This window comes from Sorghum bicolor, chromosome 1 (genome assembly GCF_000003195.3).
Source record: "Sorghum bicolor cultivar BTx623 chromosome 1, Sorghum_bicolor_NCBIv3, whole genome shotgun sequence".
Classification (NCBI taxonomy): Eukaryota; Viridiplantae; Streptophyta; class Magnoliopsida; order Poales; family Poaceae; genus Sorghum; species Sorghum bicolor.
In genome coordinates, this window is record NC_012870.2 from 56,539,443 (window position 1) to 56,558,554 (window position 19,112).

The 19,112-nt window shown below is 45.3% G+C and overlaps 2 protein-coding genes and 1 non-coding gene across 3 annotated transcripts; all 3 read left to right on the forward strand.

Annotated features, from left to right (window-relative positions):
• Positions 2,172-4,205, forward strand: LOC8055149 (60S ribosomal export protein NMD3). The gene has a single exon (XM_002464845.2). It carries the CDS (start codon positions 2,354-2,356, stop codon positions 3,929-3,931), a length of 1,578 nt encoding a protein of 525 aa, XP_002464890.1. The 5' UTR covers positions 2,172-2,353; the 3' UTR covers positions 3,932-4,205.
• LOC8055150 (mitochondrial carnitine/acylcarnitine carrier-like protein) lies at positions 9,983-13,175 on the forward strand. Its single transcript, XM_002464846.2, has 3 exons — positions 9,983-10,273; positions 10,835-11,226; positions 12,506-13,175. The coding sequence occupies exons 2-3, from the start codon at positions 10,835-10,837 to the stop codon at positions 13,002-13,004; spliced, it is 891 nt and encodes a 296-aa protein (XP_002464891.1). The 5' UTR covers positions 9,983-10,273; the 3' UTR covers positions 13,005-13,175.
• TRNAM-CAU lies at positions 17,102-17,189 on the forward strand. Its single transcript is given in 2 exon segments — positions 17,102-17,139; positions 17,154-17,189. It is a non-coding gene; the product is annotated as a tRNA-Met (tRNA).

A 19,112-nucleotide genomic window follows, 5' to 3' on the forward strand; every position in this document is an offset into this window, starting at 1 on the left:
GTGCCCACTTAGTCCCCGAGCCTGGTAGTAGGTGACATAGGCACGTGGTGCCAGGGTCAACAGAAAATTCCCCAAAGTAGTTTTGAGACTGAGATGCATCGCTAGATGCATCGTACCGATGTAGTCCCCGAGCTTGCTGGAAGGCGAAGTATGAGCCTTGTAGCAAGGTCTAAAAAATTGAATTTACCAGTCCCCGAGCATGTCATGCTCGCCTGCAATTGAAAAGACCAATCGATCAGTCCCCAGACACCTAGTGTGCTTCTTGGAATTATATGTTGTTATACTGTACGACCAGTCCCCGAGCGTCGAGTGCTCAGTGGTCGGTGCATGCTTTAAAGCTTTGAGCCGATAGACTGGGCGACCAGTCCCCGAGCGTCGAGTGCTCGGTGGTCGGTGCAGTCCGTAAAGTTCCGGGCTGATAGACTGGGCGACCAGTCCCCGAGCATCGAGTGCTCGGTGGTCGGTGCAGTCCGTAAAGTTCCGGGCTGATAGACTGGGCGACCAGTCCCCGAGCATCGAGTGCTCGGTGGTCGGTGCAGTCCGTAAAGTTCCGGGCTGATAGACTGGGCGACCAGTCCCCGAGCGTCAAGTGCTCGGTGGTCGGTGCAGTCCCCGGATTGTTGACTCACTGGCGTATGTGTCTTCTTACTTTTGAAAAGATCTTTCCACTTAAAGTTGACGTGACGAGGTCTCCTGACGATATGTCAGACGGATGCATGAAAAGTTACACCTGAATCTAAATTGAGAAACAAAGCTTTCGAAAAAAAAAAATTAGAAGCCCTGAAACTAAAATTAACCAAATCATCTACTGATAGCTGCTAGTTGGCAGCGGCCAATGACCTTGTTCCTACTGTAGCCAAATCATCAAGGACCAGCTTAACTTGACTCTTATTAAGACACTGGTGACACTAATCACATAGTTCATACCTGAACAAACATCAGTATAGACTTGGGGATTAATGGTGACGGCCATTGCCCGGACTCGTTGCAGGTGAAAGCCACCCGCATATGGCTTTGCTTGACGTCGGTGGACCCTCCATCGCTGGTCCAGTTGTCCAGCGACTCCCACCGCCCCCCATGACTCACCACCAGCCCTATGGCTGCTGGGAGCACGAGGGAGGGGAACCGTCGCGATGCTGCGCCGATGATCGGCGACCCGCACGGTCGCGCCCTCCTGGTTGTTTGCCCGTTTTGGATTGAAGAGCCAAGAGCGGTAGAGCAACACGGCACCAAACACCCATGCAGCGTGTGTCGATGCTTGTGCCCACTGCCCCTACTCTGTTTCCCTAAGGGCAAAGCTGCCAGGACACAGAAGCGCACATCGCCCCTTGCTACCGCCCGTCTTCAAGCTCCGCTCTTAGTCGCAGACGGCAAAGTCGCGCTCGCGCCGGTGTCGCACAATTCGACCCGGTGAGGCTACGTTGGGTCAGGTGTTGTCGCAGCGTCCTCCTTTTCTTCTGCCTGACTCAGGGCGGAGCAGAGATCGATGGGCGACCACGACACGAGAGAGAGAGAGAGAGAGAGAGAGAGAGTACGATGGGCGAGGTCAAGAACTGTCCCGTACTCCTGTGACCGATGGAAGAAAAGAGAGAGTAATTGGAAAGGGCAGGTAAAGGAAATCGTCGCGAAGGAAAGGAAAGGTATCAGGCTATCAGCGGTAATTTCTGATGCAGGAAAGAAAAATCAGACGGAGGCGTAGGATTAGTGTAGCGGGATCGTCGCGCCATGATATCTGCCCTTTCCTTCTGGGTGGCTACTGAGCGAGCGAGAGAGGGGGAGCGGCCCTGAAATTTTATATCAGGAATACTTTCTTTTTTTTTATTTTATTTTGCACCCTTCCACATCTCTGATTATATATTATTCTCTATTGTAAATTTACATAAGAAATCCTTTCTTATTTTTTATTTCAATTTTCATCCTTCCACCTGCTTTGGCATAGTTGGTTTCGTATGGAGAGGGGAGAGGAAGCGACCCAAAAATGTCGCACCATTTGGTGGTCTTACTTTTGTTGTTTTCTTTTTATAGTTGTAGGAGAAATGGTTTGTTCGTTCGCAACTCCGTTCCATTCCACTTCCACCGCTGGGGGCGACGGCAAAGAGGAGGCAGCATAGACTTCACGGCCCATGAGCAGACATGGTCTAAAAGCCCATATACCATCAGTTCATGAAGCCCACGCGGCCGTGGACTCCGTCACCGCATTCGTCACGACCTCTGCCGCCTCCCCGCCGCCGCCGCCTCCGCCTCCTTCCCCTGCGATTACAAAACCCTAGGACGATTCTCCACCGTAATCCCTCGTCGCTAGGTAGTTCCTGCGCCTCCATCCCGACCCCCCGTTGATTCAATCGCAATCAGGATGATGCCCGGATCGGCACCGGCGGCCGGCGGCGCCGGTATGTTCGTGCCGGCGGCGACGGCGGGCACGGTGCTCTGCTGCATGTGCGGCGTGTCCATGCAGCCCAACCCGGCCAACATGTGCGCGCGCTGCCTGCGCTCGCGCGTCGACATCACCGAGGGCGTCCCGCGCCACGCCGCCGTGGTCTACTGCCCCGACTGCTCCTCCTACCTCCAGCCGCCGCGGTCCTGGCTCCGCGCCACGCCCGAGTCGCCCGAGCTCATGCAGATCCTGCTCCGCCGAATCAACCGCCCGCTCGCGCGGCTCCGCGTCTCCCTCTCCGGCGCCGAGTTCGTCTTCTCCGAGCCCCACTCCAAGCGCCTCCGCCTCAAGCTCCGCCTCCGCCGCGAGGTGCTCCACGGCATCGTCCTCGAGCAGACGCACCCCGTCGAGTTCGTCGTCCACGACCGACTCTGCGACTCCTGCTCCCGCGCGCAGGCCAACCCCGACCAGTGGGTTGCCGTCGTCCAGCTCCGCCAGCACGTGCCCCACCGCCGCACCTTCCTCTACCTCGAGCAGCTCCTCCTCAAGCACGGTCAGGCTTCCCTCGCGATCCGAGTCGCGGCGGCCCCCGGCGGCCTCGACTTCTTCTTCGGTTCGCGTTCCCATGCCGCCCGCCTGGTCGACTTCCTCGCCACCGTCGCTCCTATCCAAACTTCTACAGCGAAGCAGCTCGTCTCGCACGACACCAAGAGCAGCGTCTACAACTACAAGTACACCTTTTCGGTCGAGATCTGCCCCATCTGCCGCGAGGACCTCATCGCGCTCAGCCCCCAGGCGTCCCGGGACATGGGTGGCCTTGGCCCGCTCGTGCTCTGTGTAAAGGTCACAAATGCCATTGCTCTTCTTGATCCCCTCACGTTGCGAGTGCACCACCTGGAGGAGAAAAAGTACAGGGTGTATAATTTCAAGGCGGCTCTCACCAGCAAGCAGCTCGTGGAGTACATTGTGCTCGACATCGAACAAGAATCGCCTGAAATTTCCATTGATGGGTCTCGTTACCAATTGGCTTATGCACAGGTTGCCCGGGTGTCAGATTTCGGAAAAAATGACACCATCTTTACTGTGAGGACGCATCTTGGGCACCTGCTGAACCCTGGGGATCATGCCCTTGGGTATGATCTCTATGGTGCCAACCTGAATGATGATGACATGGACACGGCTATGGCCCGGTACAGCTTACCTGAGGTGGTTCTTGTCAAGAAGAGCTATGAGAAGAGGCCTCGCACACGGAGATGGAAGCTTAAGAGGTTGCCGGTGGAGGAAGATGCTGCTAACAAGGCCAAGGGTGAGGAAGAGAGGAGGCTAGATGAGTATGAGGCTTTCCTCAGGGATTTGGAGCTGGACCCAGAGATGAGGTTCAAGATGGATCTGTACAAGAATGAGGACTATAGGTCTGAGATGGCATCAACAGTTGGTGATGATATCCCTACGGTGCCAATTGATGAGTTGCTTGAGGACTTGACCCTTGGTGAGGATGAGGAGGATGAAGGGGAAGAAGCTGTGGAAGGCAACACTAGTGCTGGAATGGTGGAATGAGCAATACTATCTACTATTTATTTCTGACTGAGATGGGTTGGCCTGCCTGCCCCTTCAGGTCATAGGTCTGAGATGCGCCTGTTAGTTATCATATATGTTATTTTTTGTCGTTATTACTGCTATAAGTTAGAATTTTGGTGGTACTGCTTAAGTTTTGAATTCTGCTGTTTGTTGGAATCAACTTTATTTCAACCCTTATACTGTGTATTGGAGGTGTTTCTTGGAGCCAGCTTTACATTAAATTTTTATTAAAAAAACTTTACATTAAAATGTCTATGCAGCGTGTGATCTGTTGTTTATTGTCACCTGGTTGCCCATCACAGCACTTCATAAGTTCTAAACTTTCAATTTAATTTCTGTTGATGATGTTTGTTACTCCTTTACTCGTTGATCATTCTGATTACGGGGCAGGAGAAGGTCTGAACTGGCTCATTACAATTTGCAACTACCATATATGTACCTTCTCTTTCTGGCCCTGATTGTTAGAGTTTTCCTAATAAACACTTCCATGATAAGCTGCACAAATGGAGAAACATTACGGTCATAATAAGTTGGTCTGATCTAGTTTCTGTGTTTTAGTATATAAAATGAGAGCTAAAGGGAGAAACATGGCTAGAAAAGGCTCAATGCGTTGTTTGGCCTCTAGTTTCAATTTATTTTGGTTGTAAACTAAGCTATGTTTCAACTGGGATAGATTCAACTGGGATAGACCGCTCTGCATTGCTGGTCCGCAGCACTGTATTGGTGGTGGGGTGTTAAACTGTTAACAACCATGTTTTTGTCTCCATTGGTACTTAAATTTTCAGTTTCAAAGTTTCTTGTGATAGGCATGATGATTGTTTTCGTTCAAGTAATTCTATCAATTACATTTATTGGTTATTCTCTAGTTGATCAAATTTAAGTGACATGTAGTACTAATTAAGCTGTTTATTTTCAGAACACCAATTAGCTGCTTAGTACCTGTTTCCCCAACTTCTCAATATTCTGTACCTCCCAAAATAGCCGTATATATTAGGGCCTTGTTTACTTCCACACAAAATTTTTTAAGATTCCCCGTCACATCGAATCTTTAGACGTATGCATGGAGTATTAAATATAGATGAAAATAAAAATTTATTGCACAGTTTAGTCGAAATTGACGAGACGAATCTTTTGAGCCTAATTAGTTTATAGTTAGATAATAATTACAACAAACAAACGAAAGTACTACAGTGTCGCGAAATTTTTCTTTCGGGAACTAAACAAGGCCCAGGTACGGGCACCCAAACTAGGTTCTCGTCCAACTATACCTTGTCATTCCACTAATCATTTGATATTGTACCAAACTAGGTTCCCTTCGTCTTTGGTACCGGCCAAAAGCCCAAAATCATTTGATATTGCACCAACCCTACAGCCAAGATATCGGCAAAATTTGACTCCAAGAGCCTTGCAACCTCCATTTTGCCGAGGCTATCTGCCTATCCCGCAATTGTCGAGATGGCAATAGGTATCTGACCCGATGGGTTTTTACTCTATTAGGGTAAGGGTATGGATTAATTTCTTCACCTATGGAGACCCAATGGGTTTGTGGGTATGGATCTGGTGATGTAGTACCCAAACCCGTAAACTCATGGGTTTTTAAAACCCGATCCAGTAAAGGAATTATATCAATCCATAATATTCTAAATTTTTCTACTAAACTACTGGGTTCAGGGATATATATATATATAAGATGATATGTCCATTCAAGAGAAAAAAGAGAAGAATGAGTATAATTTTATATTCTGAGACATGATTTTCATGTTCTGTTTTTTCCTTTGTTACTATATGGCTATGCCCGTGGGTAACCTGATGGGTACCCATGATCCGATGGGCATGAGTCTAGGTACCAAATTAAACTCGTCATGGGTCATGGGTTTTTTATAGGTAAAATTTATGTTTATGGGCATGGGTTTAGGCTATCTCTAGTCCTGTTCACTTGAGCATTTTCGCTTGAGCTTATCTGCCAAATCTGTCAATCATTAAGCAGTATTTTTCTCTCACAATAAATCAGCGAACTGTACTTCTAGTCATGGCTTTTCAAGCAAGGCCCTTTCTGCGCTTGTTTTCAGCGGACTTCCCCATGCTCACGTGGCTCTGCAGTCGGTTCCTGTGAATCTCAGGCCTTGTTTAGTTGAGGAGGTAAAAAATTTTGGGTATTGTAACACTTTCATTTTTATTTGGCAATTATTGTCCAACTATGGATTAATTAGACTCAAAAGATTCGTCTCGCAAATTACATATAAATTGTGCAATTAGTTATTTTTTATCTATATTTAATGTTTCACATGCATGTGCCGAATTCTTGAAAATTTTTTGTATTGTGAGTGAACTAAACAAGGCCTCAGTCACCACCTTATCTGAATCCCGTGTTTTTTTTTACAACAATCTGAATCCGGCTTTGGTGAAACCAGGAAACGCCAATCAAGTATGTAGCTGAGAAACTCTGACGCCAGCTTAGGGTCTTGTTTAGTTTCTAAAAACATTTGCAAAAAAATTCAGATTCTTCGTAGCATTGAATCTTGTGGCATAAATATAGAGTATTAAATATAGATAAAAATAATAATTAATTATACAATTTGTCTGTAATTTATAAAATGAATATTTAAAGTCTAGTTAAACTATGATTTGTTAATATTTGTTAAATATAAACAAAAATATTACGGTGTCTATTTAAAAAAATTAGAACTAAACAAAGCCTAGATAGAGAGACGCTGGTCAGTCTGCTGGCGTTGATGATCGGAGCTGGGCCTGAGCCTTTCCCTGGGCGACAACTGTTCTGGGCCGAGCTCCTCCCGCGCGGATGTGAGCGCGCGCGTGGTGCGGCTGCGGTGCCGCCGCCGTAACATTTGCCGTTGATGACCTGTGGTGGGGTTCTGACTTCTCACCTCAGCGCTTTTTTATTTGCGAACTTGTTATGTTTTTTTTTTTCGCGCGAACTCCAAACATAATACTCTCCCTATCCAAGGAAAAAAAATACAATTATGAGAAACATATAACTAATTCAAGTTTGATCAAGTTTATAGAAGAAACTATTAACTTTATATCTTTAAATCAATTTATTATGAAAAATACATTCTATAACTAATATAATGATATTTATTTTATTTCATGAGTGTTAATACTTTTTTATAACTTTAGTTAAAGTTTAAATTATTTGACATCTCCAAGAGTTTGCCAAATTAACTTGGTATCCATATTTTTTTGGCAAAATAAGAAAAATAGTCCTCCAACAATTTGGCATCTCAACTTGGCATTTTTTCCAACTTAGCATTTTTTTCCCTCAGCGCGTATATATGCGCGCGCGTATTGTAGTTGCCATCGCGCTTCTGGTGCCACCGCGGTCAGGTGTCAGGCCACTGGAGTACAGGTCCAGTTCAATCCGATTAGCAAAAATTGCCGTGATCTGCATATCCTGTCACCTCTCACCTGCACATTTCCTGCCGCCGTGGATGCCAGGTGTTGGAATAAAAATGATGATGTTCCTTGTTTTCACATTTCTGAATAAACGTAGATGCTCCTTGTTTTCACATTTTTGAATGGAACCAAAATTTTCACACGAAACTAAATGGAACCAAAATTTTCACGTGAAACTGAATGGCACAAAATTTTTCACGTTTCAAAATAAACATCGTGGACATGTGTTCTACTTCAAAATGAACGAAATATAATCCAGATAATATATGAGCTCATGTTTTGCTAATACAAATGTGTCTATCACAAACCAAATATAAATTTCTTTTTTTTTGTTTTAGCAAGTTAAAAATAGAGAACTATTGGAAAGAGCCTCTTTTTAACTTGGCATATTCTTTTAGCAACTTGCTAAAACACAACATTTGCCAAGTGAATTTTGACAAACTGTTAGAGATGCTCTTAGGATATGAGAATAGTATTCTTTCATGGATGAAGAAAGTACGTAAATAAAAAAAAATATCGAGGCATAAAAAAAAATACCCTTTGTACTAGTGAACTTCATTTCAGTATTTGAGATTTTTTGCAATGGTGAATATTTGATTTACTTTTTTACTGTGTTTTCCTTCGCTTTCCCTCTCGTATTGCAAATTAGTGGAACTTGGCTCCGTATTGCACTGCATTTGGTGGCTTTGTGTGGCGGACTTGCGGTGGTAAGTGACTTGGTTTGCACCGTCTGATACAATGATTTGCCATGTATCTAAAGTGTGCGTCAGCATTAGGTTCCAGCTGATACTTTCGTAAACTAAAGCTGATGTGATATGGGGTTTATTGTTTTTGGTTTGTGGTTTGCTGGCGTGTTGCCACACTTTGTAATTAATCGAATAATAGATTGAACCTTTCTGTGGTCGGAGATATCTTGCCAGTGCTTTGGTGCATGTTGATCACTAAGGCTAGTTTCCCCTTCATGAGCCTTGAACCGTTCCTTGCCTGCAGATTTCTTGTGTTGAGTAGCTGCATAATGATAACACTGAAAAAGCCGGAGATCAAATTGCGTCTCGTCCGTGTAGGGAGTTTATACACCCCTCTCTCTCTCTCTCTCTAGATCAGAATCGTATCCGGATATTACCTTCTACCACATTTTAATCTGAATTCGAATACGGATAAAAATATTTTTTGAATGCGAATACAAAACTGATGATTGGCTCATATTCGGATATTTATTCAATTAACTCAAAGTGCACATAATTCAATGTACGTGAATTTTACTACTAGATTCATTGATAACCAAAGTGAAATAAAATCAAAGTACACATGTAATAATCTCCAATATCAAAGTGAACTAAATTATAATGGATAAAATACTCTCTCCACCCCAATAAACATACATCTAGTTTCTCGAGAAGTCAAACTTTTAAACTTTTATCAAATATATGTACTGACATTTCTGATATATAATAAGTACTATTAGCTTAATAAGACCATAATACGCTTTCAAAAATTATTTGGATAGAGAAAAATACTAAAAACGAATTAGGATACATCCATTTAGTATCCGCATTAAAAACGTATATCCATATTATGAGTTTTAACATACACGGATTCAGATAATTCGGACTTCTAGACATCTATTTCCACCCCTATCTCTCCCTTTCTCTTATTCTTTTGAATGCCAAGCTTTTTAAAACCTTTATATCCTGCATAGAAGTACTGCCTGGTAGCAATTGGTCGGGGACATGCGTAGTGGAGTGTGTGGCGCGCGGCGTGCACTTGTGTGAACCAACAAAGTAGGGGAAAGGCATGCTCCAGCCTCCAGGCCACACACCAAACGCCACCCATTTTGGGGAATGGATGAAGGATCATCATATCACTACGAAAAAGAATGTCAAACTATAGGTTAACTATGTCAAAAAATTTGTCTCGCAAATTATAAGTAAACTATGTAATTAATTATTATTTTTTATATGACAGAAAATTTTTTTTAAAAAAAATTAGCTATTGGTGGAACTAAACGAGGCCTTAATGGCCTGGTCTGGTGCGGCCGGTTCTCCCCGGCTGGATTGGCAAACCAAATCGGGCACTGATTCCTGCCGCGCATGCTGTCTTTCGTCGGTTTCTCCATGTGCGATCTCATCGCGTGTACAAAATCACGTGCTCGGCGATGCATTGCAGGCGCCGCTGCTGCTGCTGCTGGTGTACGTACAGAACACGAGTTTGTTTCGTTCACTCGTGGGCAGCCTACCTACCCGGCGGCTCTCCGTCACCGGTGCAGGAGGAAGCAAAGAGTTTTGTTTGTTGATCAACAAGCTGAGACGTGAGTGCATGTGGTTCTTGGGATGGACATAGCCCGTGTTCCTGTCCGCATCCATCCATCCATCCATCCACCCACCAACCCCCGGGGCTCAGATCAGAGGTTGGCTTGCTGCTGCTGATGCTGCGTGTTGCTTTGCATCGTGCCATTCGGAGCGTTAAACACGAAAGGAACGTGTTGGATTGGTCGCATCGCTGCAGCTGGTTGGTGAAGGTGAAGTGCCTGTCGACTGTCGCAGCAGTAGCTGCCCATGGGCCATGCCCATCCTCCTCCTCCTGTCCGCAGGCCGCACAGCCTATAATATACTCCGGCTCGGCGGCTCGCCCACCCGCCTGCCCCGCGGAACGGCCCCCGTGAACCAGCCCAGCCGTCCAGCCCCACTCGGCCACTCCCACCCGCGACCAACTCCCCCTCCTTGAACGCTTGGGGCCTTCCCTTGGGAGATTGGCAACCGACAAATCGATCGATCAATCAGCGCCCCGGCCATCCGCGATTCGAATCGGAAAATCAAGCCAGAGTCGCAGGCAGCGGAGGCGGCGGCGCCCCACCTCCACCTCCAACTCCACCTCCACCCCGATCCCGGCACCGGCCCCAAGCCCAAGGTGAGCCGCTCCTCCTCGTCTCGCCGCATTGCTCATCGGGTTGCTTGGTTAGGGTCTCCCTCTCGTATCGTTCCCCGCCCCTGCGCGCGCTCGTGCGTCATATCTGGGCCGGCGCTGAGTCTGCTGCGCGATTTACCTCATCTTCAGCGATTTTTACTGATTGCGTGGGCGTGCGGTGCCCTGCCACGGCTTCTGTTTGCTGCGCCAACAGGCAACAGGGGCCGCCTGCGATTCACTGTGCCGTGTCGTAGGTGCCTCTAATTTGGATTTGCTGTGATTAGTGTGGTTTTTCGACTCCGCGGCTTTGCCTTCTGTCTAACGACAGCGGGTGTCCTCAACCCAGCTTACCTGTCTTGTTGTAAAATGCAGTGTGTGTTTTTTTTTTTGGGTCAAATTGATTGGTATTTGCTTTCTCGGTTCATTGTGAATTTTCATCCAGACCAGACAACCCGGCGTCTGATGCAAAATTTTGCTGTGAATCTTTACATTGAGAAAAATAAGTCGCTTGTACTTTTCTCATAGTTCATTGCAAATTGAACTGAATTTTGCTGCATTTAACAGATGGGGGACGTTGCCAGGGACTTGACGGCTGGGACCGTGGGAGGGGTTGCCAACCTCGTCGTCGGGCACCCGTTCGACACCATCAAGGTCAAGCTCCAGAGCCAGCCTACCCCTGCTCCCGGACAGCTCCCCAAGTACGCTGGCGCTATCGATGCTGTGAAGCAGACGATTGCGGCTGAAGGCCCAAGGGGCTTGTACAAGGGGATGGGGGCACCTCTGGCCACCGTTGCGGCCTTCAATGCTCTCTTGTTCAGTGTGAGGGGGCAGATGGAGGCCCTTCTGAGGTCAGAGCCTGGTGTGCCACTGACTGTGAAGCAGCAGGTTGTTGCTGGCGCTGGTGCTGGAATCGCAGTCTCCTTCTTGGCTTGTCCAACAGAACTGATCAAGTGCAGGTCAGTGGAGTCAGGCCAATTTTTCATCATTACATTTTTCACTTGAATGTTGGATGTTCAGTAGGTGGCTTTTACATGCTAATAAGTAATAACATGGAATTCATGTGGTAAACATGGTTGTCCTTCAATGAAATGCACTTTCCTGCATACTGAGTTATCTCACTTGCATCATATGACATTAGATTTATGCTACGAATTTTCTATGTGGCTTAAGATTGAACAACTGAAAATTTCCTTATGTTTTTGTGAACATGAAATTCCTGCATTGCTTATGTATTTAGCTCAGAAATGAAGTTCCTGCAAAATAAATTCATGTACAATACATGATGATATTTGTCCTATGCAAAATGCACTTTCCTTCATATGTTACACATTTTTTCAGAGTCCATATGTTACACAATGTGCGTGTATGGTACTAAATTGCTATGCCTTTCAGTGTTTCTCAACTTAGCCCACTTGCATCAAATTATGGTTATTTGCATTAGCAATTTAGCATAAACATCTGCTGTCAGTAATGCTCTAATCCAAATGCCATAAGATTGAACAACGGAAAACAATTGTGTCTAGTGTCAAGTGTCAACGCAAACTAAAATGATTTCTGCTCTTTATTTCAGTTTGCAAGTAAAGTTCCTGCTAATCAGACTCATGTAAAATGCATTGTGATTCAAATTATATTCAGAGCGTTGTGCTGTCATCTGTTGTGTGTTCCCTCCTGAAATCTTTTCAAAAGAATGCAGTGCTAGAAATAGCCATGTAGAATTGTTTATGATCTGAATTACATGCTGGGGTTATGCTATCACTTTTTTTGCATCTTACGTTCTTTGAGAAATCTTTTAAAAAAAGGACTGTGTTTTCTCGGTCCATCCTACCTGTTATCATTTTTTGGCATTTTTCTCATTTCTACTCTTTATTTGAGTGTCCAATTGGAATCAATGTGGTAAAGTCCTGAAGATGCTAGAAATCATACATGTAAGATAATATTTGCTATGCATTCCATGTGCTTTTGCAGTTCATGTCACTTGCAACAATATCATGGCTAACTGCACTAGATTAATGTTAGTATCCTTCATGTGAGCAAGTCTGTTAGCGTAGTATTTACCAAATGCCATAAAATTGGGCTGCTGAAAAGTTATGTGTCAATGAAAACAGTGTCTGTTTGCAAAGGATTTCCAACAAGCCGTACTCATGTAAAACAGTCTTGTAGCCATCTTTTGTGCATTCCACTAAGTTGTCTTCCCCCGCTTTACTGCTTCTAATCTATCCCCTCCTTTCTTTACAGGTTGCAAGCCCAGAGTTCCTTAGCCGAGGCAGCCGCCGCTTCCGGTGTGGCTCTTCCCAAAGGGCCGATCGATGTGGCGAAGCATGTTGTCCGGGACGCCGGCGCGAAAGGTCTCTTCAAGGGCCTGGTCCCAACGATGGGACGAGAGGTCCCTGGCAATGCGATGATGTTCGGCGTGTACGAAGCCACGAAGCAGTACCTAGCGGGCGGCCCAGACACGTCGAACCTCGGCAGGGGCTCCCAGATCCTGGCGGGTGGCCTCGCCGGTGCCGCCTTCTGGCTGTCCGTGTACCCGACGGACGTGGTGAAGAGTGTGATCCAGGTGGACGATTACAAGAAGCCCAGGTACTCTGGGTCCCTCGACGCGCTGAGGAAGATCGTGGCGGCCGATGGGGTGAAGGGCCTGTACAAGGGGTTCGGACCCGCCATGGCGCGCAGCGTTCCGGCCAATGCCGCGACGTTCGTGGCCTACGAGATCACGAGATCGGCGCTAGGTTGATTGGTGCTGCTGGCCTTTGCCATGGCGCTTTGCCCGTTTATTCATTCTCCTTGCGCGGCTGGAGCAACACGAACAATGCCAGACATTTTTTTAGGGGGGAAATGAGAAAACTTTCACGTCAGTGATGAGATGCTTTAATGAAGCAAAGCTTAATTGAAAGTCTGTTCCTCATGTGGAGTGAGTGGTTGGTCGTAATGGTTGGCATGGAGCGGATTGGGCATCCGACGGTGATCCGATGGCGTGGGAGTTGATGGTGATAGTGGTGGCCTGTGGCCGTGGTTTTGTTGGTTGTTGACCCTCGTCATCTCGCATTCGGCATTCTCTTTTGCCCCCACAATCCCACATTGGCCTTGCCACCTTTTCTTGGCCTGAATTTTGTTCCCTCTTTCCCCCCCCCCCCCCCCCCCCCCCCCATATATATCATTAGTAATTCCTGTTCGGCAGCCTTTCTGGCAGCGATTCCGCTGTAAATATCACTTGTAGCGGCACCACAATGCCAGCAGTAGCCAAGTTGCCGCTCTGGTTGCGGAGAAGCCAGCTCAGGAGTCGAGTCGTCTCGTTGGGTGAGGAGGACGAGGCACCCATCCCTCGGCTAGTCGGCTCCACCTCCATTGCCAAGCTCTGCTGCCGTTCCTCTCCTTGCACAGGGAGTATGGATTTGGTCCCTTGCAGATTACCTTGTTCGTTGCCAGACCAGTGTTTGTATTCCGTTGTGCATGGCATTGCTGGTTCGCCGGTAGTCCAGATTTGTCCGATGGTAGCTTAATCAGCCCGTGTGGTTTTTCTTTGTTTCATTCACACTGTATTTATCTCGGAAAGCAATCTGTCCTCGTTCACCTCAGGCCTGCTAGACTAGAACCTGATGCGCCTAATCTATGAGACACTGCTCGTCGCCGAAAGGACTCGCCGGGTAGCAGGGCATACTGTGCAATGCTTCAATGTCTACGTGTTCCCTTTGTGTCTTCTCCTGTTATATATACCCCCCAAAAAAGAGAACTTGTCTCCCCACCCTTGTACAACTAGAAAATAGTATGTTCTGCTGCGAAGCCGTAGGTTCATACCTTCATAAGCTAGGCCTTGTCTAGTTCCGAAAATTGAATAATTTTCGGAACTGTAGCACTTTCGTTTTTATTTGATAAATATTATTCAATCATAAAGTAACTAGGCTTAAAAGATTCATCTCGTGATTTACAGGTAAACTGTACAATTAGTTTTTATTTTCGTCTATATTTAATACTCCATGTATGTGCCGTAAGATTCGATGTGACGGGGAATCTTGAAAAGATTTTGGTTTTTGGATTCGATGCAACAAGAGGCTGTATGCACTGGATGATGCAAAAAGGGCAAAAATAGTTTCATTTATCTATAAATCAATTCTCACCAGGTCACTGCAAACGGCGAATATCTCTCTGCATTCCCCTCCGTATAAAGTTCAGCATCAGGCCTTGTTTGCCGGAGTGAAAAAAATATGTCTACTGTAGCACTTTTTTTTGTTTGGGGCAAATATTAGCCGATTATGGACTAACTAGGTTCAAAAGATTCATCTCACGATTTACAGGTAAACTGTGTAATTAGTTTTTGTTTTTCAGGTAAACTGTGTAATTAGTTTTTGTTTTTGACCATATTTAATACTTCATGCATGTGCCACAAGATTTGATGTGACAGGGAATCTTAAAAAAAAATTAATTATTGGATGAACTAAACAAGACCTCAGTTTGTTAGCACTAGGTTCATGCAAAAGAAGACAGAGGAACAGATAGCGTCTCTCCTGATCACAAAAAAAAAATGTTTATGTGATTCTAGAAGCAGCTGTGAATGTGACCTTCACCTTATAAAAAAGTGCACGAAACAAGGGTCTTGTTTACTTCCAAAATTTTTTTGCAAAATATGAATTGTGACACTTTCGTTTGTATTTGATAAATATTGTTCAATCATGAACTAACTAGGGTCAAAAGATTCGTCTCGTCAATTTCGATCAAACTGTGCAATTAGTTTTTATTTTCATATATATTTAATATTTCATGCATGCGTCTAAAGATTCGATGTGATGGGAAATCTGAAAAATTTTGCAAATTTTTTTTTTAAACTAAACAAGGCGTGTTGAACTGTTGATGTAGAGTGACCGGTGCCCAAGTGAATTTTGTAAGCGTGCGTGTATGGGTGACGTGGGCAAGGACCTGACGTCCGGTCGGGCACGGTGGGCGGCGCGGCGCAGCTACTGGTGGGCCACCCGTTCGATGCCATCAAGGTGAAGCTGCAGAGCCAGCCCACGCCGCCGCCCCAAGTACTCGGGCTCCATGGACGCCTTCCGGAAGATCCTCGCCGCCGACGGCGTCAAGGGCCTGTACAGGGATTCGGCCCCGCCATGGCGCGCAGCGTGTGCCGGCCAGCCAACGGCGCCTGCTTCTTGGCGTACGAGTTGACCAGGTCCGCGTGCCGTGCTCGCTTTGCGTCTTTCCGTGTACGTGCCGTTCTGATTTTTCATTCATGTCATGATGACAATAATGGTCACAACGATAGGTCGACAGCTATTTTTTTCGATTATACAGTAAGCATAATATCCGCACAATCACCTTACCCCTCTGAGTATTTTTCCAATACTGAATCGACAGATTCTCAAGATTGACGAAATTAAAATATCATATGCTCTTCACTATCGATGAGACAACACCTAACATTGGAAACACAAACGCACTTAAAATGCTGTTAAAGCTCTTGTAAGCAAGATTATAAGGCCCTTTTGTGTGTCAAGACAACAACCTAACATTGGAAGCACAAACGCACCGGAATGCTGTTAAGGCTCTTGTAAACACTAGATTATAAGACCCTTTCGTGTGTTAAGAAAACAACCATGACCATCGTCTTATGTCGACAGTGTAAAATAAAATTTCTTCATGGATAGCCTTTGGGCTTTGCGGTCGCAGGCTCTCTTTTCGGCTCCATGGACATGGCCTTTGGGCTTTGCGTTCGCTCGCTCTCTTTTAGCGACATGGACATGAGATTCCTGAGGCTGACAATAAAGCTTTGCCTTGAATTCAGGTCTTGTTTAGTTTCTAAAATATTTTGTAAAATTTTTCACATTCTATATCACATTGAATATTGCGGCACATGTATGAGGTATTAAATATAGATAAAAAAATAATTAATTACACAATTTATCTGTAATTTGCGAGACGGATCTTTTGAGTTTAGTTAGTTCATGATTGGACAATATTTGTCAAATACAGACAAAAATACTACTGTTTATATTTTGCAAAAAATTATGAAAGTAAACAAGGCCTCGATGGAGCTAAGAGCAAGTATAATAACCACGCTCATACTAAGACAATGTTTTAATAACATTAACTTTGGGTACAAAGATCCCAACAGCCTGAACGAATCTTTGTATTAAGATCGTGAAAAATAGTTTTGATTATAACTACGCACCGCCGGTGCTGCGCACTAGGGGGTGAGGTAAAGTATATGAATCAAGCGTCCTTGCCCTAGCCGAGAATTCACCATAACTATCACTCAGGAATTGAACTAGCATCCATTGGCTTGCCGAGTGCCGGATTGAGGCGAGCAGCTGGCCGACGCTTGTTGTTGTGCTTCTGAAAGCATCTTGCCTTCCCCTCTTTCCAATTGGATAACATAAATAACTTCACACGACATCCTCATATAATCTTCGGCTCTCTCCAGCTTACCTATACAAACCAATAAGTGTTGTGAGAGAAATAAGTAGTACAGATGACCTAATTACTATATAAGTGGGCTTATAGATAAGTGTACATATAATTAGTAGCGAACTACTAAATTATTAACCTTGCTTTAGGACGTGGCTGATGCTTGCATGCCGCGCCATCGAGAGTTTGGGGTGACAGTGCACAGCGTGCAGTCTGTCCTGCAACGTCAATTGTTGTTAAATTTGTAACGCTGACTTCATTGTTATATTAACTTGTTTGTTTGAGATTATTTACCGAATCTGCTACTCATTTAGTAGTATCTTTTTCTCACAACAAATCAGTAAATAACAGTTTAGTTTCAGTGAATTCCAGGGCCAATTGCCGTCGTCATGTTTTATCAAACTTTTGAAGTCCTCGGTTCGTCGTAGAACAAATGGGGTGGTGGCGCAGTTGGCTAGCGCGTAGGTCTCATAGCTAATGTTGAGTTATCCTGAGGTCGAGAGTTCGAGCCTCTCTCACCCCAATTTTTTGTCCTCTGTCAGGCAACTTTTTCATCCTGAAGTTTTATGTTTTTTTGCCCCCGACTTGATGTGATTTTTGTCCTCCGTCAGGCAACTTTTTGACCCTGAAGTTCTATGTTATTTGCCCCTACTTGATGTGATTTGATGATCACTAGTATCTGTTGGATGTTCTCCGTCAGGCAACTTTTGACCTTGAAGTTTTTCCTTTTATGTTTTTCACCCCTGACTTGATGTGATTTGGTGATCACTATCTGTTGGACTTTGCGAAAAAATTATTCTCATTAGTTGTGCATGACATGATTGCATCCTGGCCACAGCTGAACTATGGGCTTGAGCGGCGAATAGCAGAGGACACTCTTTTCTTGCTTTGATTATTATTATTATTAGTGCAAGTTGGGCAAGTTGATGAGGGGCGGTCATTGTCCGGAAGACAGACAGCACCATGTGAGAGTGCAACTGCCTCCCAGGCTTTTAATTTCCACCAGTACGCCTCTGCTTCTGTCACGCGGGACGACATTTGCAGATTTCGCTGCTTGCAGAGATTGCGCAACTGCACTGTTTGTGATACGAGATGCATTATGTGATAGGAAAAGAAGGGACCCATAAGAATGCGGCACTAGATCTCCCTTACGATGAGAGTACAGTTGGTAGCCAATTTGAGCGCACGAATTTTAGGGTTTGTTGTTGTTGCCGATCTGGGGACCACTGCCTTTTCTTTTCTTTTTCTCTTCTCTTTTGGTGATCACATACACTCCTGGTGATCCATGCCATGAATGGAATGCCGTCTCTTTTTTTTTTTTTTGGGGGGGGGGGGGGGGGGGAGTGCTCTACAGCACTGAGTGTTTCTCAAGCTCTCAATACTCGATTCCATCTCTTCTCCAACCCCTCTTCTTCTCCAAGTATAGCGGACTTAGAAGGGGCTAGAAGAAGACAGGGTGGCTAGACGATGGGGACGTTGGAGGGTGGCATTAGGGTTCTGGTGGTGGTGGAGGCGCTCATGTTAGGTCAGGGCGGGGGCGCCCATGACCATAGCGACGGCGAGGATGAGGCCACCGCAGGCACGGTAGGGTGATGGGTGTTGGGTGGTGAGCGGCGGCTGGCGACGCGTCAAGAGGAGGAAGAACAATGAAAGAAAAAAATTGAGTGCTCCAACATTCGAGAGCACTCGGTAGACAGACCCCCCCCTTTTTTTATTTCATTTCAGTTGTGGGTGCAAGGCAAAGTGGAAAGAATCTAAACCAGTTGGCGAGCATTGAAGAATAGGAAGAAATATGGGGGAAGTAAAGTTCATGAGAGCAAGTATAATAATTGGCTTAGCTATTGTGCAAGCAACAAGGTGGACACGCAAACATATGCATTAGTGGGTCCCAATAGATATGTATATGAGGAAAAATAGGAAATAAATTGAAAATATATAACAATAAAGAAATTTTATAGACAAATAGAAAATTAGTTATTGTATAGATTGACTCTTATAACTTGGTACTGGCTCTATTATTGACCATGCTACATGCTCTGCTACGACACCGCTGATTGCTCGTCTCAGCCTTTTGGTGATTCCGAGTTGCTGACGAAGCAAAGGGGATTGGTGAGATGGAAATGGAAGTGGAGCACCTCGGCTTTATTTGCAAGTCACACAAGGCAATGACAGTTCTGCCAGAATCTCTTGAATTTTCAACTGTGGCAAATTGCCCCTGATATTTGTGGTGTTCTGTGGAAATAGTCATTTGTTTCGTGAGCATCTCACTCAGTCATTCATTTCCCGCGCCTTCACTGTCTGAATCTTCCTTAGCTTTTCAGGAGGGGAAGAAGGTGCGGCGGCCTTCGGAACACAAGAATTTATTTTAGAGGAAACCATTTTATTTTCCCACGAACTGAAGAAAAAAAAGATAATGCCATCGAACATGGGTTATATATAAATAGAA